At 35.4% G+C, this 25,724-nt stretch overlaps 1 protein-coding gene across 2 annotated transcripts in view; it reads left to right on the top strand.

Annotated features, from left to right (window-relative positions):
• The window catches only part of GABRA2 (gamma-aminobutyric acid type A receptor subunit alpha2), a 135,936-nt gene that overhangs the window by 101,828 nt on the left and 8,384 nt on the right, over nucleotides 1-25,724 (top strand). Inside the window, exons 9-10 of one of the 2 annotated variants that reach the window (XM_057502190.1) lie at nucleotides 15,692-15,894; nucleotides 25,449-25,655. In XM_057502190.1, coding sequence (XP_057358173.1) covers nucleotides 15,692-15,894; nucleotides 25,449-25,583 — 338 coding nt within the window. In that variant the 3' untranslated portion in view covers nucleotides 25,584-25,655. Of the gene's footprint in view, nucleotides 1-15,691; nucleotides 15,895-25,448; nucleotides 25,656-25,724 lie in introns of those variants that run through there. The other variant, XM_036892541.2, reaches the window with a different exon arrangement.

The raw sequence follows: 25,724 nt of genomic DNA, 5'->3' as shown, positions 1-25,724 counted from the left end.
ATTATTCATAACAAATAACATAATATCTCCCCAGTTAAATCACCTCAGGGATATAAGAAATCACCAAAACTATTAACATTGAACAGTCACCCTGCATTTTATGGCAATGCAATTATGAGATTGAAACAGTAAAAGGATTTCATAACAATGGAGTTTATGTAGGAGAATGTTCTCTTTGGTCCCCTGTTCTTTTATTGTGCTGTTGTCATCATAGTGAATATATTATTTTCTTTTAAACTTGTGAAATCAGCAGAATATTGCCATTTTAGGTCAAGCTGCTTTGACAAAGCACCATAGACTGTGTGGCTTATATACACTTAGCGATAGAAATTTATTTCTCACAGTTTTGGAGGCTAGAAGTCTGAGATCAGGGTGCCAGCATGGTGGGGTTCTGGCAAGAGCCCTCTTTCAGGTTGTAAACTGAAAACTTCCCTTTCTACCCTTACTACAAGAAGACAGTGAGCTAGCTTTCCTGTCTCTTACAAGGGCACTAATCCCATTCATGAGGGCTCCATCGTCATGCCAAATCACCTCCCAAAGGCACTGCCTTTATCACATCAGGGATTAGATTTCAACATAGGAAGTTTGGGAGACACAGGTATGTAATCCATGACAATTACTAACATTTAGCAGTTACCAAATTGGCCTTTCTTGGGTGATGGGGCAGAGGTGTAGGGGTCCTTAACTTTAATCCAGAATTTCTACCTTATTCCTGATATTATTTGAGATTAGATATGAACCCTGCTAAATTTTTTAGAGGTCCCCTCTCAAATGTAAGAAATTATGATTGATAGGTAATTCTCACAAGAGATTGGTTTTTAATTATAGTGCCTCCACTGAACACTTTGATAGCATTAGGCTATCAAATTATACCTAATTAAGGAGCTGTCATTTCCTTTCAGAAATTGAGGAGCAGATAGTTCAGTCATGAAGATGATCGGGCTAACAAGACCAGAAATAAATGGACCCACTCTGAAAAGATTTGGGGCTTTCTTGGAACAATGGAAGAATGGAGGGGAATCCAGTCCAAGGCATTCCAATTTATTTTTCCTTGTGAGCTACATTAAATTATTTCTCAAGGTGGGAAGAGAATGTCTAATATAAGACAGCCAAAGGCTTTCTTGGCAGCCATTTAAGTGTCCTTTGATTTTTCTTAAACCACCACTAGATGGTACTATTGCAACCTTGGTTTGGGTTCTTAGCTGCTTTAGCTACACTTTGGGGGCCTAATGAACTCAGAAAAAACAGGGAAGCTATGGCATTCTTTATTTGACAGGTACTAAAGGAGACATATGCATGTATCATTTAATATCCAAGTATAATCTATAATTCCCATTTTAGAGATAAAGTCATTGAGGTTAGTGGGGGTGGGGGGTAAGTCAGATGGCAGAGAAAGAGGAAGAGAATTTAACATCTGCTGGATTTTCTATGTACCAGGCATTTATGCTTCTACTTTATACTCCCAACAACCCCCAAAAAATATCATTTCCATTTTGCAAATAGGGAAGGGGCTGAAGCTTAGAAAGGTCACATAGCTGCCATCACGGCAGAAGCAGAATTCAAACCCCTGCCTGGTTCTAGTACACATTTGTCTCTGTGTATAGCCACTTCACAAGCAATCTAAACGTTTTAATGCAGGATATAACTTTAAAATTTATAAAGATCATAGGGGTTGCAGCAGTCAAATACAAGGGTTAGATTAATGATATTGAAAAATACATGATATGGACACACCACTGACTTTGAAAAAGAATACCATTTATAGTTTAGGCAGCATAATTTGGTGAAGAGTGTGAACTTCTGACGCAGACTCTCTGGGTTTGTATCCCACCTCTGCACTTGCTAATAATATGATCTTCAGTAAGGTACTCAACCTCACTTAACCTCAGTTTCCTGAACTGGAAATGAGGATGATAATAACACATAAGTCACAGGGTTGTTATGAGGATTAAGCAAACTAAAACATGAGAAGTTTTAATGATAGGAAATGGCATATAGTAGATGCTCCCAAGTAATACTTTTTTGCTATGTTCTCTCGAGCAAAGTATGAATATTAGATTTATGTGCAAAACTCATTAATTAATACTATTTTTATCACATTTATATTATGATGTGAGACCTGTTTCTTTCTAAAGTACACTAGATCCTTTACTTGCATATTACTTCTTATAGAATCTATAAATATGGTCCACTGCTTTACTGTTGACCATTTTTTAAATTAATTCTTTCATTCAATGAGCCAACAGATATTGCATATTTACTCTTGCCAGGCTCTGAGTTAGGTGGCAGCATTTTAAAACATACAATGAGCCACATACCCACAAGCTGCTCAGAGTGTGAAGGAGTGAGACAGACATGTAAATAAATAAGTGGCATAAAGAATCACAGGTGCCAGGAAATAAAATATTCCAAAATAAGGTAAGGAAAAGAAGAAGGGGCAATTCTTCCAAATTATTCCAAAATATTCCAAAATAAGGTAAGGAAAAGAAGAAGGAGGAAGTCAGAGAAGCCCAAAGGGAAGAAGAATCAAGTCAAGCCTTGCAAATTAGCATAATGGAAAAGGCCAAGTTCTAAGTAGAGGGTACACAATTATCAAAAGCAGCATGGAACATATAGAGAACAACAAATTATTGACTTGTATATCGCAGCGTGGGATTCATTTGTTTGTAATGATGGCTGGATAGACAGGAGCCAGTTCATGGACAGCCTTGCATCCCATGCTAAAGCGATGGAAACTTCTTGAAGGGTGTTTAAACCAAGGAGTAAAATAGATGTGTTTGAGTTTGGGGAAAACTATCATGTGGACTGCTGTAGAAATAGATTGAAACGGTATGACTGAAACAGAGTTACTGGTTAAGAGGTAATTGACATCATCCAGGTGAAAAATAATGAAGACCTGCAATAGGACAATGAATATTGGTGGGAAGGGAGTTACAGATTTGAAAGATAGTAGAGGGTAGAATATGCAGGACATAGTGAATCTGAAACAGACATTTCTAACGGAGTGACTAGATAACTGTTTCTCTACACTAGAGAATTATAGAAGGCACAGTAAGTTTTGGTTTAAACTGTAGACTCCATTGTGAATGTTTAAAATTTGAGATTTCTATGGAACTTATCTCTGTTGGATTATTATAAAACATTTCTCTGATCTCCCAACTCCTAGTCTTATCTTCTTATGTTCCATCTACACACTGGGGCAAAAGGGATCTTTCTAAAACTCAAACCTGGTTATATGTCTCCTACATGAAACTTTCCCATGACGTCTCTCTTCCAGCTATGGATTGAAACCCTTACTGTGATTATAAGACCTTTATGAGGCCTCCCCAGTCTAACCCATTGTGAGTTCAACTTTAGCTATGCTGATCTACATTAGACATTGGAATATGTTTTTTTCTTAATTGAACATATTCCCCAGAATCTTCAAATCTCCTTTTATATATATCACATCTTCTAGGAAGCCTTCTCTTACTCCAAAATCTTGGATAGGTATCCTCCAGGTAGTCTCAGAACACTCTACACTTTCTCTATAACTTATTATAGTATCTGTGTAGCTTGCCCATCAGTTATCTGCATCTTCTCATCAGTTATATCCTCTATGAGCATATAATTCATGTTTTTTATATACTCATGTCTAACAAAGTGACAGGTACATAGTAAACTGGATGCATTTCTAATGGAAACACAAATATCACACAGGATGTTCAACAATTTTTTATTGAATCCACACGGCGATATCCAGAAGATGGTCAGATATTTGGCATGAGAACTCATGAAAAATATCCTTGAAGATCTTCATCATATGGTTATAAGGAAATGAGAGTAAGTAATACTGTCAAAAGAGAGCAGTAAAATAAGAAGAGTAGAACAGCAATATGTTACTTTATGGAATGTGAACAATTAAGTGACTAGTGGTGAAGAACAGCCTACAAAGAGAATGAAAGAAGTGTTGTTTTAGAATGTGCATGAAATAGTAGTAGCTGTAGAATCTCTATTCAGATGGGACAAACTATTAGGAGGTAGGGCTTGGGACTGTCTTGAAGCTGCACTTGCATAATAAGCACAAAGGCCTGGCTTGCAGGAGGTCAATGTATGCATGTATGTTGAGTTTTGGGTGAATATAGAACACTCCCTTCTTCCTTGCCAAACTTTCTAACAATTTACATAGTTTAAGCCTGAACCATCACAGGTCTCCATCAGTCAGAGATAAGTAACTGTCTCCTAAAACTTAAAGAATAATAGAAGTCTTGATTCTAATGGTGTACACCAAATCAAGATACATTTCTCTGCCTCCCACACTGCTAGATGTGGCCATATCACTAAGTTCTCAAATACAGATGACTATATATGTTAGGTGTAGCATTAGGTGTTAGTTAGGTGCATACACCTAATTTGGTGTACAGTGTTCAGTTTGTGGCCTTCAGCTCAGGAGTGTGCCCTTACAGTGGGTAGAGGCGCCTCTCCTCCTCTTCCTTCTGTTTGCTGGAATGCAGACCATGTGTTGGCAAGCACTCTAGAACTTCAAGAACATGGGCAATACCTTAAAAGTGGCAGAGATATAAGAAAGAGGATATACAGATATCTTACACCAAGGCCATCATATCTTTGGATGTCTTAAGTGAGGGGAGAGGTCATACCTTGTCTGCTTCCCTACCTCCTCACCCACAAGAACAGGTTTTAATTGGTGCTTAGCATAATACCTTTCATAAGACTTAACTATCACATTATTACATATATGTTATTATATATCTTATATATATAACAATATACATAATGTGCACTATATACTAAATATACTCTGTATATGTACTATTCTATATATATATATAATATTTTGAATAAGATTATAAAGTACATAAAATGTTTACTTATGAATTCTGTTGCAATGATCTTACACATCCTTAATCTTAAATCTTCCAAATGCACTCACTTCCCTAGTCATTGGATTCTGGAAAAAATAGCTATTATCAAACTATTTTTGCATATTTATGTATTTAACCCTAAACGTGCACAAACATAATCACTTATTTCTGTGTCTGTATTCACATAAACAGGTGTAGTTGTTTCATAAACTTCATTTGTTCACTCTTTCAAATCAAAAATATGTTACCAGGCACTATGTTAGAACTTAGAGAAGTAAGATAAATAAGAGGATCCCTACCCTAAGAGAGGTTACAGTCTGAGGAGATGAAAGGTGAACAGTTGCATGGATTACCATATGTTACGGTCTGGGAATGGGAGGGTCTTCTCTGATAACACAGAGTGATTGTGAAGACCAGATTTGGAATATGAGCAGATTCTCATAGCTTGAGGCCCCATCACTAATTCCCCAGAGTTCCTGAATATTCATATGCATTCATGTGTATGCACTTTCACATTCATACTGACTGCAAATAAATTTCAGTTTGTATCTATGAAGATTTTTAACATTTTACCAATCTAGGTTTAAATTGGGGTCAGTAACATTACTGTATGAATTTTCTTCTTACTTTCAATCTTACAATATGATTTTCTTTATACTTATAGTGAGAGCATTAAATAATTTGGTCAAATTTTATAGGTAATACTTTTGCCAAAAATATAATCAAGCAATTAGTGAGGGAGGGGGATATATGGCAAGCTGATTGAATAAATCAGGTACATAGGATTGAAAACTTGGTTATTTTCTTGAATCTTCCTATTTTTAACAAGTAATTTTAGAATGATGTAGATAGAGGAATATTGTAACAATACTCTGATATTATATTAGAATCCATTTTTAATAATTTTTATATGCCTTAAAAGTTCCCCTTTAAGGATTCAGTTAGCAGGAACACAGTGAATTGTTAAGAGCATCTGTGTTTCGAGTTTAACTATGCAGCCCAAATTCAGAAGTTTGTGTTTTTGCCTTGTTGACTATCAGTCATCCGCTGATATTAGTTTATTCTTTACTTCCAGAAAGTTGCCTATATTATTTTGAATCATTAGCTTGCTAAATATTACAGAGCTTTTCTGATTCTGTCAAACTCAACTACTCAGAACAGGAGAAACTCAGAGAAAGAAGAAATAAATAAGCCGACATCTGACTAATAACATAGGAAGTTATTTAAAAAATCATGTATTAAAATCAAGGCCCTGAGCTTCAGGTTTCAGTACTGACATGGGAAGAACTTACAATTTGTCACTCCCATTATTCCAATGAGAAAAAGCTGAACAAACTGAAAATGAAAGACTTACTACATTTATAAGAGAATTGAGGTGACAGGCAAACCACCATCCCAGATTGGCAAGAGATAGGCAGGCAGGCACGTTCAGATAGACACAGCCCTGTTTGTTTTGTTTTGTTTTTCACCTGGAAAAGATGTTGCTGGAACAATATATGCTGGTAGAGGCACTTAAATGGTCGTTCTGATGAATTGCTGGAGATGGAAGGTAGACTTGTGAGAGGAAGAAGCTCCTACAGCCAGTCTTCTGGGGAGCCTTATGTATTCATTAGCTTTACCTCCAGGAATCCACAGGATTTGTCAAGGTAAAGATCTGAGTAGTACCCCTTCCTGACTGTGGCAGGGAAAGGGGCACAGAAGAAGAATCATTTAAAATACACTCAGAGCCTTCTGCATAACAAAGGCCTATGCCCAGGGGAAGGGACTTGGCCTGAAGCTCATGCTAACAGTAGAAAAGAGCATTCCTCCCAATGTCAGCCTCTTTAGCCTTACTGTCCCACCTAAGGTGATATGAGGAAACAAAACAGTCAACAGAGATCAGAGCTTCCAAAAAGTAGATGGGGCTTGCTGCAGCTATGGAAGGCAGTAAGGAGAATGGGGAATAAAACCGTACCAGTAAAGACACCTGTGAAGGTTCAGCCTGAGACACAGGCCCACTAGAAGACAGATTTAATCAGAAGACTGCAGAACAGTCCTCCTCCCTTACACCTTACCACCACACAAGCAAGGCTCCAGTAGAATAGCCCAGCTCACGGCAGAAAGAGCTGAAAGCACAGCTTTCTCAGAGAAGTCCAAAAGTTAAAGGGGAAACCGTAACAAGAACGCCAAGGCAACATGAATCCTATGATGCCTGTAACTACAGCAAGCATTAAACAGAGCTCAACTTCGTCAGGTTAACATGATTCCCACATTAAAGGCCACTTTTCTCAGTTACTATTACCCAAACTAACATGGTCAGCTTTCAACAAAAAATTAGGAGACATGCCAAAGGAGAAATAAAAAAACATAGGACAGAACACAGTTGGAAGAGAAAAAGCAAACAACAGAACCAGACTCAGATATGACACGCAGGTTGGAATTATTAGACAATTAATGTAAAATAACTATGATTAATATGTTACTGTCTCCAATGGAGAAAGTAAACAACATGCAAGAAGGGATGGGTCATGTAAGCAGATAGATGAAAACTCAAAGAATGAAAAGGTCCAATAGAAATAAGAAAACACAGTAACAGAAATGAAGACTGCCTCTCAAGGGCTCATGAGTAACCTCAGCAGAGCTAAAGAATAACTCAGTGACCTTGTATACAGGTCATTAGAAATTCTCCAAATTGAAATTCAAGCAGGAAAAATAATTCAAATAAACAGCAATAAAACAGAACAAGACTTTCCAGGTACTGTGCTACAATTTCAACATGTATAATAAACCCATGATTGAAATATAAGAAAAAGAAAGTGAGAACAGAGCAGAAGAAATATTTGAAGTAATAATGACTGAGAACTTTCCAAATAGTAATGGCAGACACCAAATCACAAATCCAGAAAGCTCAAAGAACACCAAGAAGGATAAATACAGAAACATAAAGAACAAAACAAAACAAAACAAAATATCCAGTGATGTCATATTCGAACTGCAGTAAACCAAAGGCAAAGGGAAAATGTTGGACAAACTAGAGAAGGAAAATCAACTAACTATAGGGGAACAACAGACAAATCTTTGATAAAAGAAACATTTATCATGTCACTTCCCTGTTGAAAATGAACTCTATGAGGGTTTTGTATTGCTCTAGAGGAGGTGCATCACCTCAACACCATCTAACAGGCCCTGCATAGTCTGGCTTGTGTCCCCACTCTGGCCTCATCTTCCATGAAACACTTAATTGTCTGCCTTCTCACCTTGCAGGCTTCTTTCCATTCTCTTAAATGCCACACGTTTCCCCACGACTTGGCTTCTGTGGGTGTCTTCCCCCAGCGCAGTAGTACTCCCTTTGTCTCATGGCCTCTTTTACTTTTCCCCTTATTTCCTTAGGGAGCCTAACCCAGCTTCCTGGTGTAGGTAGATCACCCAGATGCAGTTCATTTTAGAGCTTGCCTAGGGGTGATGTTAGGGTACTTTGTGCTTTAGCAAAAAAAAAAATCTCTTATCTTCTTTGGTTTCGCTCACATTCCACTCCGAGTGCCACAGAACCCAGCACAAAACGGGGACTGCATGCACGCTTGCTTTATAAAAGAAGAAATAGATTTCTTACGATTACCCTAATAAATCAATGCTTACCAATTACAGAGGATCACTGGGGAAGTAGTTTCAATAAATATATATTAATTCATTTAAAAACTATTTAATGACTTTTTACCCTCTATCAGTTACCCTTTTACACTTTGAGGAGAAGAGGCAGAACAGGCTCTGATCTATATGGTTTATTGGAGGTATACAGTCATCTAAACCCACAGAAAATTTAAAAGGACATGGTATGCTAGAGGGACGCATAGGACAAAGTCGTAGTTGCCTTTAGGGACGAAATCCTCCAGAACCGACAAACACCTGTGTGTGCTACAGCATTAGCAGCACGCGCACTCTGCCGGCGCAAGAACCTTTGGGATGGTGCTCACTGGTGTGTTTCCAGGGCCTGCAAGGGTATCTGGCACTTAGTAGGCACTCAATAATTTATTAAAAGAAGGAATAGGAGTTAGTCAAAAAAAGAAAGAGGAATGAATAACAAGAAAAAGGTTCTAGGTAGAGGAAACGGTAGGTTATCCAGACTGACAATATAATCATATCACTGCAGTGTCAACCTGGAAGATGAAAATGGCTTCATTTAGATTGTAGGAGTCTTTGATTGAGAAAAGAACTTCAAGGAAAAAAGGGTTTGGGGAAAGGGATATGAGTTTTGGATTTATTAAACGCAAGATCTATTCAGGTAAGCAAAAGAAAACATTTGTAATCCCTCACAGTGTCAATCACACTCTAAATTGCCTTTGAAACATTTTTTTTTCAGATCATAATAGTTTCTAAATTTTAAATCAGTGAAATTTGAGTTAATGACAAAGATGTTATCCACATTCTAATTTCTGTCTCTTAACACATAGAAGTTCCAATGTTTTTATCATTCAGAGGTAGTGAAGTTATGAGTTAAAAGTCCCAACCTTAAAAATAATACATTTATTTATTTTGAAGTGGATGGCAATTACTACTTTGTCTATTGGGCTGAAGAGGGAAAAAAAAATCCAACATTTATTAGAATATCCGTTATTTCTGCCATTTCTAGCAGTAACCAGCAGGTGGTATCAAACAGTTCCACATTTCAGTTCTCTTGCAGGTTTTGTGCCTGTTTGGTTTCTGAGACTTCACCTTCCTATCACTCCACATCCCAGCCACTAACACTCACACACCACGAGCATTTGAGGGGGATAAAGGTCTAAAGGAGGGTTTTATTTCTCTGATTTAAATCTGTCTTGAATTTGCTTTCATGGTGATATTTTTTTCACACGTGCACTGAGGTATCTTTTCACAATAGAGGCTTGGCTTCATAAACACTGACTCCTTTGGTTGCTATAACAACACTGTGTTCTTAATCCCCACTTTACAAATGAGGAAACTGTGCTACAAAGAGGCTAGGGGCTGTCCTCAGGGTCACCAGATGAGAATTCAGGCATCGGGCTGTGGAGCCTACAGTGCTGCAGTCAGTCCCCAAGCTGAAATAATTCCCCAGGTTTGATCTTTCAGTGCATATTTTCACCCAACATTTAACATTCCTTTACTTTAACCCCATTATCTCAGCTTCTATGAGGTGATGTGTTTTGCACCTCTACCTTGAAATATGAAATATTACATAGAATAAAATCAGAATATAAAATAGCCAGATATTAGATATTATCTCTGGATAGAGAATAGTCACATCTGTTCCACACATATGCATAGAATTTTAGTGCTAAAAGCAGTTTAAGATACTTTCCTTTCATTTTACTGAAAAAGAAACTTAAGACTCCCAAAGAAGCATTGACTTATGGCAGTAACAGAAAGGTGATAAGGGAAAACAACAGTTTGTTAAAAAATGGTGAGGGAACATTCATTCATTGAAACCCTACTTGGTATTTTAAAAAATGCCCATTTTGGGGAAATGGGCATGTGGAAGGTTTGTGAGCTTTCCAGGTAAGTGCACCTCTTTATTTAATGTTCAGCTGTTCTCTTTACAGTGTGCTGGACTGAATCAGACTAGACTGAACTAGCAGGCAGAAAAGGTGGCATATGAGAATCTTACCCTTCCAGTGAAAAGAAAAAGGAAAAGGAGGAGGGAAGGAGGAAGGAACTTACAGAGTTAACAATTTAATCCTCAAGTTTCAAATATCAGATGAAAAAAATAAAATTTAGATGTGGGGGAGATTTGTATATGGTAAAAAATAGTCTTGATAATAGATTCATATTGAAATTGCTAGTGTTTTATTGTCTTGAATTACTAGACACAAACTAATTTTAAACTAGCAGTGTGGACTTAGAATCATAGTTAAATTTATGGCTTGTCATAATTTGAACTTCCATTTTTTTTGTAGATTTTCTTTAAATAAATCAGCTTTAATGTGTCCATCAGTCATCCCCAAGAATTCACACTTGAATTGGAAATGATAAATGGCATCAAATATCCCTTGTTTAAATAAAAAATTTTTCTTACCACAAAAGCAAACCAGGTTCACTTAAGGGGAAAAAAAAGAGAGAGAAAATGAATTCCCTTCAATGTTAATTCCCAAAACTTATTAATATTACCATCTTAGATGTACCCTTACAGATTTTATCTTCTCATGTTTCTGTTGTAAAATACCAAAAAATAAAACAATAAAAAATGAGTCAAGAGTTCATTTTCCGTTTCATCCATCCAAACCACATCCTACCTTCTCCCCAAAAGAGGTAACTGAAGGTGGTATCCTTTTTGATTTTTTTGTTTACTAAATTCATGCAGGTATATCTGTACTGATATCCAATTCTAAGTGCATATATTTTCATGAAAATCAAATCATGAAACACTTTTAAGCACAGTGTATTCTAGATATATTTGCAGTCTATAGCCCTACTTTATTATTTGTAACATTTTTGTAGTATTACCAGTGTAGGTATTCAACAATTCATTAAGCTGTTTTCTAATCAATGAATTTGCCAATGTTACCACTCTTTTACTTTCATAAGCAGTGTTCATGTAGAGAGCCTAATGTATCATTTATTGTTATATATATTTCTGCTGTCATCTCAGTAAGATAGATTTCTGATAATAGTAATCGTTATAACAACAAAAATAAAAAACATAAAATAGCTAACATTTACTGAATACTTAAAATGTTCCAGGCTTTGTTCTAAGTGTATATTTAACCTTTACAACATCCTTCTGAAGTAGCGATGGTTTAAAGATTATTTTATAGATGAGGAAAGTAATAAGAATAGTTGATGTACTTGCTCAAAATCACAAAGGCAGCATAGAATGGAGCCAGGATTCAAACCCAAGCAATCTGTCTATGAGGCCTTCTAAGGACATAGCCACACTGTTAACCAGTATTTTATACTGCCCTGTTTCATCTAGAAGAGTTGCTGGGTCTCAGGGTAGACCCATTCAAAATGTTAGAAATGATATCAGCAAAAATGGTAGCATAAGAAATTATAAAATCCCACACTTTCATAAAAGCAATGAAAAACTGGTAGAACTGTCAAAATCAACTGTTTCAGAACTTTGAAAAAATTAACCAAACATTATAGCAATCTGGAGTATAGTTATTCAAGAAAAATAGATGAATCTTGGTAAAAACAGCAATCTTTGTGGTGTTGCAAATTACCCATCTCTACTTCCTAGCTAAGTGATAGCTTTGAAATTAAATCTTGAATTATTGATAGCAGAAGAAGAAATATGGAACTCAGAAAGACTTACCATCACTTCATCTGTATGGTGGCTCTCTGGACAACCTTCTCAAAAAGCTTGTCTTTATTTCTCCTGATTCAGAATTCCCCTCATGCCAAAGCCACTACCTGAAGGATGCCACTAAAGGCATTTGCAGGCGGATGTTTTAGTTACTTCTGCCAGGCAGTAGATAATATTTGGGGTAAACATTGGCCTAATCAAAAAGTTTGTGAGGAAAGGCTTGGGAATTAATTGTACATAAATGATTTGAAAAGCACTGACATATTTCTTGGAATCCAGAGGTTCATATACATACACAGAGCTAATTAATACTCAGAAAAGACCTGAGAAAGTCCTAAGTTCTTACCTCTAGTTGACCAAGGCTGTACTCAGGCAGGAAATGGATGCTAAGGCAGAGTTATGAACTGCCTGACTGAATGTTGAAGACATACCCCAACCCACACTCAGGGCCACTTGGCATAGACTGAAATTTTTGGTTCCAGTGTTTAAGAAAAATCTACCCAATCATTATATGACTAGTAAGCTAATAAAACAGAGACTTCAGTGGCACCAAACAAAAATACAGACTTTATAGAATTAGTCAAGAAATATTACTAAACAAACAAATAATAGCAAATACAACAAGAAGTGATTGACAGCAAACTCGGGGGGAAGAAAAAATATGATATCCAGAATTGCCACATTAATATTAAAAATGTTCAGTTACCAACCAAGAAGATGAAGCATACAAGTAAAAAAACAAATATAGCCCATTCACAGAAAAAAAAAAAGATTCATTATAAATTTTACCTGATGAAGCCCAGGTATTGGACTAAGTAGACAAAAACTTCAAATACACTATATTAGATAAAATAGAAGAGCTAAAAAAAACCATGTCTGAAGGAAAATATAATAAGGATGCCTTCCCAAAAATAGAAATTATAGGAATTATAAAAAGGAAACAAATGCAAATTCTGTAATTCAAAAGTACCATAACGGAAATGAAAAATTCACTAGAGGAGCTCAACAATAGATTGTCAGTCAGAAAAATCAGTGAACTCAGAGATAGGTCAATTAAGACTATTGAATATGTGGGAGAGGAAAAAAAATAATAAATAGTCACAGCTTAAGAAATCTCTGACACATTATTAAGCTTGCTAATATATGTATTGTGTATTGTCATGAGAGAGGAGACAAAGTTTTAAAAAATATTTAAAGAAATAATGGCCCAAACTTTCAAATTTAATGAAAAGAACTAACCAACACATTCAAGAAGTTCAATATACTAGCAATAGAATGAACTCAAAGGGATACAAAACTAAACACATCAAAATCAAACTTGAAAGAAAGAGTCTTGAAACCAGCAAAAGAATAATGGATAAAATGGACTCTCAATATGATTAACAGCTAACATCAGAAAGCATGGAGTCAGAAGGCAATAGGATATCATATGCAAAGCATCAAAATAAAAATTCTCAACCAAGAATTATATATCCATCAAAACTACCCTTCAGAAATTAAGATATTTCCGGAAAAACAAAAATTGGGTTAGTTTTGTCACTGGCAGAACTGCCATACAAGAAATACTGAAGAGAATCCATCAGGCTGAAATGAAAGGACACTAGAAAATAACTCAATTCACAGGAAGAAATAAAGAACAGGTGACTATGAGAGACACTATTGGTTTGTAACACAATGCAATACCTACCAAAATATCAATGATTTTTTGTGCAGAAAAGAGCAAACTGATCATATAATCATGTAGAAACATAAGGGAACCTGAATGGCCAAAGTGATCTTGAAAAAGAATGCATTCATTAGAGGACTCAAGGTCCCGAATTTCCACACTTAGTCTAAAACTACAGTCATCGAAACACTGTGGAACTTGCAGAAGGAAAGATATGTAGATTAGTGGAATAGAATTGAAAGTCTAGAAATAAACCCATGTATCTGTGGTACATTAACTTCAGCAACAGTACTAAAATCATTTAATGGGGAAAGAAAGTTCTTTCAATAAATGGTCTAAGATAACTGGCATCCACATGCAAAAGAATGAATTTGGACATCAACCTCACAACATACACAAAAATTACCTCAAAATGGACCAAAGACCTAAATGTCAGAACTAAAACTATAAAACACTTAGAAGAAAATAGAGGCCTAAATATTTATGACCTTGGTTTAGGCAACAATTTTTAGATATGGCACCAATTTGTTCTCCCCATTAAGAGAGGATATCCATTGCCCACATCATCCTTCCATGAGGATAGTATCAACCTTTTAAAGCTTTGTTCCAATTTTTCTGATAATATTGTTTTAAAGAGGCATCACATTTTCACTTTGTATTTCCTTGACTGCTGATGATGCTAAAATGTATTTTCACATTTTGATTTGTCATTTGTGTCACTATATTGTTTATATGTGTATATGTGGGGGGGATATGGTTGTGGTTTGTTAATATTTGTAGGTGGATTTGTCTGGTATTCTATTTAATTCTCTCTTTTACCAAATTCTCAAAAGAAAACATCTTCACAATCTAAAACTTTTTAATTTGCTGCATGTGAATACCATGTGTTGCTGTAAATGTGGTCTTTTAATATTGATTCAGCAGCAGTGAAATAAATTTGTTTTTCTTTTAATCTTACTACTACTATCATTTTCCTAGATGCACTCACTCTTGATTAAATAGAATTAGTGCTAGTTTGAATTACTACAACTCTACTGTAAATGAGACAAAAAAAGAAAACTTTAACGTGTGAATGAACATTTTAATATCCTTAACATTTTAACTCTTTCTTAATGTAATGCATTCCTTACGTATATAATTAAATTTCTGGTGGATCTCTGATAAAAGAGATAATTGTAGACATTTTGACTGCTGATATTTCAACTAACCTCCTGAACAACTGCTTTCTCTTTACTTAGCCATTGTGAATTCCCTGACTACTGGAAGAAAAGCTTTACAATTAAAGGAACGAAATTATTTTTAAACCAACAGAGGTGTAAAAATTTCCTTAAAAGTAGTGATATACATTTTACAAGGTTTTGGTTTTAGTTACTTGCTTTATATTCTATAGATTCTAAGCTTCATTATGAGAGAAAAATTATGTCCTCATGATGCTAAGCAATCCAGGAGAAATTTCATACTTAGCTGTACTTAGAATGAAGAACTTTTTAATGGTAGTGCCATGTGATCACTGGTGTGGATGATTGCTTAGCATCCATTGCTTAGCTTAGCATGATTCAGATAAATGATGAACGAATTAATGTGAAGCTTTCTGTAGGACTTAAAAAAAATTAATGTTAATGGACAATGGGTCAATTAAAAAGATCTGCCTGTCTCCTAGGAAATTCTACTTCAGTCTCACCAGTCTTTTTAACCTCAGTAGTACTTAAGAAGAGAAAAAAAGGGATTCATATAAACAAAACTGAACACAGAGTCATTACATCAAAAATTATAACTATTTATGCTAAGTTAGTTTCTTCAAGTAGTTTTTTATTTTTCTTTTTTTCAGTGAATAGAAGTGGCACTGAAAGTAGGTTTGAAAAAATAATTTTTCCAGAGCTGTCCTTCTAGTATCTGTTGATGTTTCTGGTTCCTATGTTTCTGCAGGAGTGACAACAGTTTTGACAATGACAACTCTAAGCATAAGTGCCCGGAATTCTCTTCCCAAAGTGGCTTATGCAACAGCCATGGACTGGTTTATTGCTGTGTGTTACGCATTTGTGTTTTCTGCTCTAATTGAATTTGCAACTGTTAATTACTTCACCAAAAGAGGATGGGCTTGGGATGGGAAGAGTGTAGTAAATGACAAGGTAAGTGAGAACTTCCTTCCCACCATGATTAAGAGAATCTCCTTACAGAAGAGCTCGTAACAAATTCAGTTCTAAAAGTAGACGTTAAGAACATTCAAACACAAAGTAAAATTTATTATATTATAGATATGTATATATATATATACACACACATATATGAATCTTACAGATTTCTTTTAAAGTATGTTCTTGCCTGAAATCCTTTAGGAGTGCTTGTAGTAGTATTACTTCTGTAAAAACTGCTCCTGAACATTCTATTGAGCTCTGTGTCAGACACTGCTAAGAATTTTATGTACAGTCTTTCATGTAATCCTTATAACAACATTATTACTAGGGTCTTAATAATCCTTATTTTTTTTCTTATAAAGAAGCTGAGGATTAGTGAGCTTATTTACTTGCCCAAGCTTATACAGCTAGCTAAGAAGCATATTTGAACCCAGATCTATCTGACAGTTAAGCTCATGCTCTAAAACACCACACCGCTTCATAACAGAGATTTGGAAAAGAAAGTGGGCATTAATCTTACCTGGTATAGAATTTCAGGTCCCATCAGTGGACTGAGGTACTCTTGATCTACCTCCCATCCCTGTTGCTTGGATGTAAAAGCCCAGGCAATGCTGTTCTCTCTCCCATGTTGTATAGAATAAATTAAGTGGGTGCTCGAATGCCTAGAAATTTTAAGTTGCTCATGTAGACTATTAGAGAAAAGTTCTTTGTTTTTAAGATAAACTTCTTTGGGAAATACTGGTGTCCATTTTTCGGTTTCAAACACAAAGCTGGTGGAAGTTTTTTGCAACTATACAACAGCAGTTTCCTTTGTTATTCTATAGTTTTTTCACCTGCCTTAAGAGGAGGCTTTATATGTATCAGTGAAATGTAAATTATATTTAAAAAAAGCAAAAGGTGTCACTTGGAGGGTTTCTTTTTAATACATCTACATAAATAATTCTTTTGCTGTATTTGGAATAGCATACTTGCTGGTTTATTTTTCAATTATTTGAATACAAATCTATTTTCTCATTTCTATGACCATATTTCAGTTTAAGCATACAGTTGATGTTATAGTTTAAGAGTCTTGCTCTTTTTCCTTAATTTTTTAAGCTGTAGAACTTTTAATAAGAATCCTGGGTTTATTTTGTTCTTTAAGCTGTGTTTTGCATACTAATAGCCAATGAGTAAATATTAAAGGGAATCTGATTAATATTCTATGCTTAATTTCTAGGTTATTTAAGCATTTCCATTGCATTTTATTGTTAATTTATGTTTTCATTTCCCATATAGCATACTTCTTTTTGCATTGCTATCTATGCAATTACATTTTTAGTTATGCAAGTTTCACATACACTTTCATACTAACAGTTTTTTTAAGATAAAATGCTTGTTAGTACTTTGCAAATATGTCACAAAAGATAAATAGTGGTTTATTGTATAAATGCCCCATATAGAAATTTATTGATACATTTTTTTTTGATGCTGTGAGGGTGCCAATCAAACTGACGTTGTGATTTGGCATATCAAATAATATGCCTTCTGTATCCCTGAACTCGTAAAATAGAAGTACATACAAATGCAGAAAAAACATTCTTGATAATTCATTTTAAAAGCAGTAACTTACTACTAGTTCAAATCTACTGAATACTAGATTAGGGTGGACCCACATATGAAATCACACACAGTTAAGATAATCTAGGTTGAAACTGTTGATGTTCCAGTCTAATACGTAGAAAAACAACTAATTTGTAAAAAAGCAACTAAAAGGGCTCGGGTCTTAGTGGTTCAAGTTCAGTGGCTACGTTGAAGGGATCGTTACATCAGGCATGTTGCTTGTGCTTACTCACTTTTCTATAGCTCGAAGAGCCAAGCACAGAGCCAGGCACTTAGTAGGCAGTTCAAAATTTTTTGTTGAATAAAAGAGTAATGAATTTCTGGTATTAAATGTGGAGATATACTATTAATGAGAAAACCTTTGCCTTCACAGAAAGGCTTTTAAAACTTTACGATGATGAATTTGTCAGTGGGCACTCAATCCAATTTCATGACCCAAATGAGTTTTGGGAGGTGTTTCCTATACCTACCTTGGATATAATTGGGTCCTTAGAACTGAAAAGAAATCATATGGAGAGCCCCAAACTAGCACATCTGCCTAAAAGACACTTCAGCGCAGTCCACCTCTGCTTTAGTTTCCATTAGATTTAATTTTAAAGTGGAAAATAATAATTTTCTTGAACTAGGCCATACTGACGTCCTCTCAGTTTAATTATACTGGTGTAAGTTACCTGCTTTTGAAATTAGTAAACATGAGTAAATGCAACTAAATTATCTGTCAATTCAAAAAGCATATAAAAGGTTCTTAAAAATTTGTTAACTGGCAGTAATAATATACCTCATAAGAATAATGACTCAGAGATGCATATGAATATTACATGTTTGAAAAAGAGAAACCTGTAGTTAATGTTCAGTTTGCATGTAGACTGCTTTGATCTTTAAAGTTACTTTTTGTGAATAAATAAATCCACTCAATTCAAATTGAAGTTGCATTTGAGCCAACTATTAGAAAACATACCCTATGTTGCTCTGGGATCTTGGACAAAATTTTCCATGACTTATAGCCCTAGATATGAAATTAAGAAAACAAAATCTTATTCTAAAAGTATAGTGCTAGATGAATTATCCAACTTCAAATTTTTATGCCTTTCCAAGTATCTCCTTATACAATACCCCAAGTTCTTCTGTAACCTCCTTACATACCCAATACTATTCAACTTGCCCAAGACTAATTCTTCCACTCCCACTCTTGATCCCTTTCTTTCTTGTTCCTTTCTCAACCTTGAACAGGCAGTTATTATTTTCTTCTCTAATTTCTTCAAAGCCATCTTCTCCTTTTCAACTCTCCTTCCTATTAGTTAATGAATATGCTTAGTATGTTTAACTTACAAAAAAGGTAAAAGCAAAACTTTCTCCAGATCCTGTGTCACCCATTTCCCCCATCCTGAGATTCTACTCTCTTTTTCCCCATTGAAGCTTTTTGAAAGCATCACTTACATTTTCTATGTTACCACTTTCAATTTAATTCTCAGTCCATTGTAACTTGATTTCCTTTCCATTTTTGGTCCGGTAACTGAAGGATAACAATAGCCTCCACATTTTCAGACCAGATAATAGTTTTCCATTTTTCTCTAGGGATCTTCATTGAACCCCTCTAAATACTGTTATGCTCCAGAACTCATTTTAGGCCCAAGTCAACAACTTTTACTCTTTTTCCCTCTTTAAAGTAGGCCTTAAAATGTCAACTTCCTTTCCTCAAATCCTGACAGCTGCCACTATTCATTCCATCCATTGAGATTTTCTGCCCAAGTTCAGAGTGGATCCACTCTCCCTGGCATCTGCTCTCCTTTATGCCCAAAGACAGTTGTCTGGCTTCATTTATGTTGTTTTTGTTTTTACTAGTTGCTAAGTATTCTCACTCAGGGTTGTACTGATGGTACCTGTAGGAATGTCTGCAACACTGAGCACACTGTCCACCCACTTACTGTTCCCAAATATCTAATCTCTATCCACCCAAGCACAAATATCAATTCTCAGGAAATTTCAGAACACTTTTTTTCCCCTCCAAATGACTAGATCTTTTTATAAGTGTGTCTAGTACCCTGTCTGCTCTTTTGCAGTAGATCATAGTTTGTAATTACATATTCATGTTTCAACTCCTTCACAAATCATGATAAAATGACCATGATTTCTAATAAGTTGTGATCCATGGCCCTTTGTACAGGGCTTTGTATATATAATCATTGCTAAGTAAATGTGATATGAATTCGTGAAGTAGAACCTTGTCAGATTTTCAGCTCATGCCTTTATCTTGACCTCCCACAGTTATTTTCTACAACTACATCCCATACCTTTCTTTTAACTTCCAAGATCAAATGTCCATTCTTTGACCTAGGCATTTCTACATGAATATAACATCTCCATCTTTATATATCTTTAAAAAAAGATGGAATAAATAACAAACAAAAGTAAAACCTTCTAGGTTGATTTTATAACACCCCTGCACATGCCTATTGTTTTTCACCTATACCTCAGTTCATGGCAAAACCTAACTCACGTATAACAACAACTTGGAAGTATGCCTAACATCTAACCACTCATCAAATGGTGTTCATGCCCCTATCTTTATAGCATAGACTATGCCCTCCCCATCTCTTACTAAGCCTCTTTATTGTTGAATCTTTCTCATTAGATCTCTCTCTAATCTATCCTCTCTCTATATGAGTGCCACAGTTACCTTTCTAAAGCAAAAATTTGATCATTCAATTTTTAAGTTCTTTAATGAATTCCTCAAGCAGCTCAGCTAATATGGTCCAAGTATATAGCTTTCTCATATATTTGTTTACATAATGAATAACAAGGAAAATACTTGTGTTATTTACTATGCTTTTAATTTTCTGTGCCTGGTAATACCTCCATTTTAAATATGAAGAAATACAGGATTGGTCAAGTAAGGTCACTTGCTCAGGATCACACATCAATAAACGGTGCATCCAAGATGGCACATAGATCTAAAGGTCTTCCTTTAGCCATCACAAACATCCCAAATGTCTGTGCCTCTGCACATCTCCATGACACTAGACGTGCTCATCCCTCTTGCTAAATGTCCCTTCTTCCTTCCTTAACTGATGAACTCCTACTTACTCTTTTAAAGTCCATTTGAGTTTACTTAACCTTGAAACTTCCCAAACATCTAACTGCCACTCCCATTATGTTTCTACAGTATCGGGCACAAAGTCCTTTTTCTGTAGCTACATTAAATTATATTTTTATTGTAAATAATCTAACAATAGTTTGCATAATCTAAGAGTGTAATAGTTGTATCTTAGTCATCGTTTTTTTCTGCCATTACCTAACATAGCATTTAGCACATAGTTTATTTGAATTAAATTTATAAAACTTAATAAATTTAATCTCTTGAGATTGTTTCCATTTCTAAATGAGTCAGTGGTTCTACTCTGTCCAAGAAAAGCATATTCTCTGGAAACACAGTAGATATGAAATTACTTAAAACACAGACACAGCAATGTAATATCTAAACTAACATGAAATATGTCACTGTTTTATGATTCACTCCATGCAGTTGAGAGGAAACATCACATTTCAAGTGTTTTTATCCACTTATTAGCATTTTTTAACATCTTGCCTTGTTCCAAAAGCATTTCAGATAGTTTACCAAAAGAATGAATGTACTTAAATTGTTCTAAAATAAAATATGAATAGAAGTAGGAAATTAGGATGAAGGAAATATACTGCAAATACGTCCACCATTTGGGCCAGAACATTAGCTGTAGCCCATAGCTAGATGAGTTGAGCTTTAACTTCTGAGCTTCTCAGCTACCAGAGTAAATAAACCATTGGGGGTGGGGGTGGGGGGAATTATTTCTCTTTAATCAAAAAATGGTAGCATAAATTTCCTCAGAGAAAATATTTTCTTACACTGAATTCTCTTTAAAACAATATCATATGGGTTTTATGTTAGGGCAAGATGGGTGCTATTTCAAGTAATGTCAACATTTTCCCAATAAATGCAGTAATGAATTTCATAGTGATGTTTCCTGTAGTCCCCTTCAGTAAAAACTGAAGGCATTACATTAACATACAACTTAGTGAAAGCAATTTTCAAGGAGCTAAGCTAATATGGTCCAATTATATAGCTTTCTCATGGCCCAGTTTAATCCAAGGAAAGACTTTGGAGTACTTAGAGAAGTGGATGGACTGTATAACCTTCAAACAATCTTCTGTAAGTATCACTTTTTTTCTCAGTCAGGAAGGTTAGCAGTTAATGATTGCATTATCTGACCAGGGAGCATGGTGCTAGTAGCCTCTCTGTCTGTGAAAAACAACATGGTATGTAGGAAAAGCATAGATTTGCTGCTTTGAGGACCTGAGGTATTCTCCGAAGTCTGTTATATTTAATGTTACATTTATGAAAACTCCATTTCCTTAGTTGAAGGGACAATCTCTGAGATTCTAACTCTGAAGCCATGTGATTTTTTATTTGCATGCCAAATCACTTCACTATTAAGTGTATATTTTAGCTAGAGCATTTGCTCAAGTTATTAACACATTATGTTATCTAATACTCTAGGGAAGCCAAGATTGGTTTGCCACCGTGGTGTAATAAGACGTTTGATTTCTATAATCAGGGATTTTCCAAACTTGAAATTTTAAATTTACGTTCAGACATGCTAATAAAGTAATAAACTCAGAATATTCTGAACCCTATAAAACATTGCTTAAAAAGTAGACAGTTTAGTTAGGGAGGGTTATATTTCTTCATTCCACTTCAGTAACAGGATCAACAAATTCTATAGCAGCATAATTTATTCTTTTTTCTCCAGATAATGTATAAAAATCCATCATTTACTGATTTTGCATGCATGTTTTCCCCCTTCCTACTTAGATGATTCTCTGTCACAAGTAAACAACTTCCACAAACATGTAGAGGTTCCCCAAGCACTATTTTTAGTTTTATTGTGTTTTAGTATATTATTTCTCTTTCTTTCTTTACTATTTTATATTATTATTGATAGTTAAATTGAGGATTTGCAGGATAGTTCCATAATAGAATTATAGAACACCCTATTGGATTCTGTTTCTCTTAATTTGATAAATACTTATCATATTCTATAAAATTCATTGTTCATATATTTTCCTAGTAATCATTATATTATCATTGTATATTATCATAATAATAATTCTAGAGCATGTTACTCATTTGTCAGGTAGCAAACACATTCTGAGCTTTCTCTGTGAGAGGAACTATGCTAGGAGCTCTGCATTGAGCAGTCTATGGTTTCAAAGAGTTTACAATAAAATAGAAGAAAATAAATGAAAAAATATATATAGGTGCCATTGTAGAGCTAAGCACTAGGATGCTGTTGGAAGCACATGAAAGAACTCATTGCAATAGGAAGTCATGTCTCAATAGCTCAGTAGGCTGAGTCTGTGTGAAATGGACCAGATCAAGGGACCAGTGTGGGTTGATTACCAGTTCCTGACTCAAGGGTAGTATCATTCACAGACTAGGCAACAGAGGAAGGTATACAGATTTAGGCTGGGAGGGAAAGTTCCCTGAGTTCATTTTCAGATATTTTATGTTTAATTACCTGTGGGATATGAAGATGGAGAAGTCTAGTGAAACATAATGGGTAAGAATTCCAGTGAGAGATACTGTATCAACCATCCCTGTATTGGTACTAAAAGCCATAAGATCACTTAAAATCAGTAAGAAGTAGCAGGGCAGACTTGCTTTCATGTCCCTTTCTCTTTCCATTTGGTTTCATTCTTTACACTGAACACTGTTTTTTTACTTACATTTTCAGCCATACTTGGCCTTATTTTTCAAAAGATATGGAGTAGTCTGCCCAAGAGCATTAAATTAGAAATACAGAATGATAAAATTAGACTGTAAGAAATTAGGTAGTATGAACTATCAGAGCTTGCCTAGTTCTCAAAAGAAAAACTGAGTGTAAACCCTCAGGTTTACACTAAATAAAGTAAAGTTAGTCTGGAGGGGTTGAATCATGTGGTATTCATCCTACTGATGGACTGGCTTGATCAGAGGTTTGCATGATATTCGTAGAGGACTTTAAACATAATGTGTATTAACTTGGTTCTTTTCAATAGAAGTTGGTAATGAATAGGGCAAGGTAATAACTTCTAGTGATGGTCTGGAGTCCATATATTCTATAGTACAGTCACTTGCAGATCTGTCTTAGAATTGTAAGTCATCTATGAATTCAATAGTATTTTTTCTTTATACACATGATGTTAACTTTTAGTAGATGGAACAATGCTTTACTATAGATTTGTGGTCATTTCAAATGGACTGAAGAGAGTTATTTTATCCTTGAGACAAGACTTGCTATGATTCTGAGCCAGTAAAGTTACTGCTCTGTGGCTAGGAATTGAGATGTAGTATCGTGTGAGTGCCCTGCTCTTCACCTAATGAATTGGTAAGAATAACAGGTTTGGACTAAAGATAATAGTCATTGATGTTGCCCTTTTGCTTGCTACTGGTTCTGAAAATAGTCAAGTTTCCAAGCTCTAAAGGATCATATTGGAGCCCAAACCATCATCTTCTCCGTGGGATCCTGCCTTGGAAGTTTATGTTTATATTTGGAAATTGAAGCCACATTTTGTACAATGAAGAAAAATAAGATGAAATTTTGTCCTTTGTAGCTAAGTCAATAAAAGTTACAAACATGTACTAGAACGACTTTTAACACTGCTTCCAACACAGTGTTGGGATGAAATAAAACCACCTACAGATGTAGGGCTAATATTTGGCTGGTACATACTGGCATAACCCTGCTGAGGACTTACAGCCAATGGCCATTCAGATCAGCCGGAGTGTCTGATGTGTTAGTGCCTGTGCCCTAGTTTGTTAAATAATTTTCATATCATCTTTTATATACAATTGAAGGGTATTCAAGTGTGGGGGGCAGAAAGGGTGTTGGTAAGAGTTAGAACAGAGTTTCTGTGCTAGATTCCTCTTGCTACTGGTTTGGAAAATAGTCAAGTTTCCAAGTTCCAAGGGATCATATTCAAGCCAAAACCATCATCTTCTCAAGTGGGAGCCTGCCTCTGAAGCATTTGCATTTTATGTTTCTCTAAATATCTAACCCTATACCATAATTCCAGACCCAATTTAGATGTCCCTTTTCCACAAACCTTCCTGGAACAATGTTTATGTCTTCTTCCACACAATATCTGTTTTTCCAAGTGTGTTATCTACACATCTTGTACACCGGTCATTGTCTAGCTTGCAAGAGTTAAAACCATCACCACTCTTCACTAAGAAAGTATGTTTTATAGTGTGGTTTGAATGCAGATTCATTCATTTGATTCTCACAACTTCAGTATGGCTTTGGTATAATTATCTCCCTTTTTGCAAACTAGAAGCTGGAGCAGGGAGAGGTTAAGGAACATTCCCAAGGTCCAGTTTCTCTATAAGTCCAATTTGGCATTATTTTAAATGGTGTTTAGGTATAATTGAAATAATAATAGAAACACTGTATGTTAAATATTTCTTTTAGAAGATTGACCTAGTAATATAAACTTCAATTTGAATATTTTAGGAAAAAGTACTTCCAGGCTTCAAACAGCTTCCTCAGAAAGACACATAGCATGGTGTTTGAAACAGAGGTTCAGAAGTTCACAGCATGTGAGTTTGTGTGCTTTTTCAGCCATGTAGTAGACAGGGGACCTGGTCATATCAAGAAACCTCTTTAGCTTCCATTTCTGAATTTGTAACATAGGGTTAATAATAGAACTTATGTCCTACCCAGTAGTGAGGTTTGTCACAAATGCCACCCTTAGGCTTAACACGCAACCTGACACATCCTGGTGACCAAGAGGTGCTGGTGATCATCTTATAATTTACACACGTGGAGACTACCCTCCATTTGAGCATGGGAACTACATGTGTCATTCCTGAAGAAAAGCTGTTTCATAGCTTTGACAAGTGGTAGTCCCTCACCCCTTTTCCTTTCATACTCCAGCTAGGTCTGGGAGAATGCCTCATCAGTAAGGAAAAGAAGAGGGAGAAAGCAGATGCCGTGAAAGACAGGCCATCTGGGCCAGTTTTCAGATCCTCCTGGGCTTTCAGAGGCCCTTTCTTATATTATTTTACTTGAACACATATTGAGAGCTCTTAATTCAAAATAACTGGTACTCAAAACTCTTTTCTAGGCCAAGAGATCCTCTAAATCAGTTTGATTTACATCATACACTATTTTGGATAATTCATTGCGCATTCAATTTTGGTTGCATTTAGA

This window comes from Manis pentadactyla, chromosome 5 (genome assembly GCF_030020395.1).
Source record: "Manis pentadactyla isolate mManPen7 chromosome 5, mManPen7.hap1, whole genome shotgun sequence".
Lineage (NCBI taxonomy): Eukaryota > Metazoa > Chordata > Mammalia > Pholidota > Manidae > Manis > Manis pentadactyla.
Note: the sequence above shows the minus strand (reverse complement) of the source record. Positions and strands in the feature narration are given on the sequence as shown.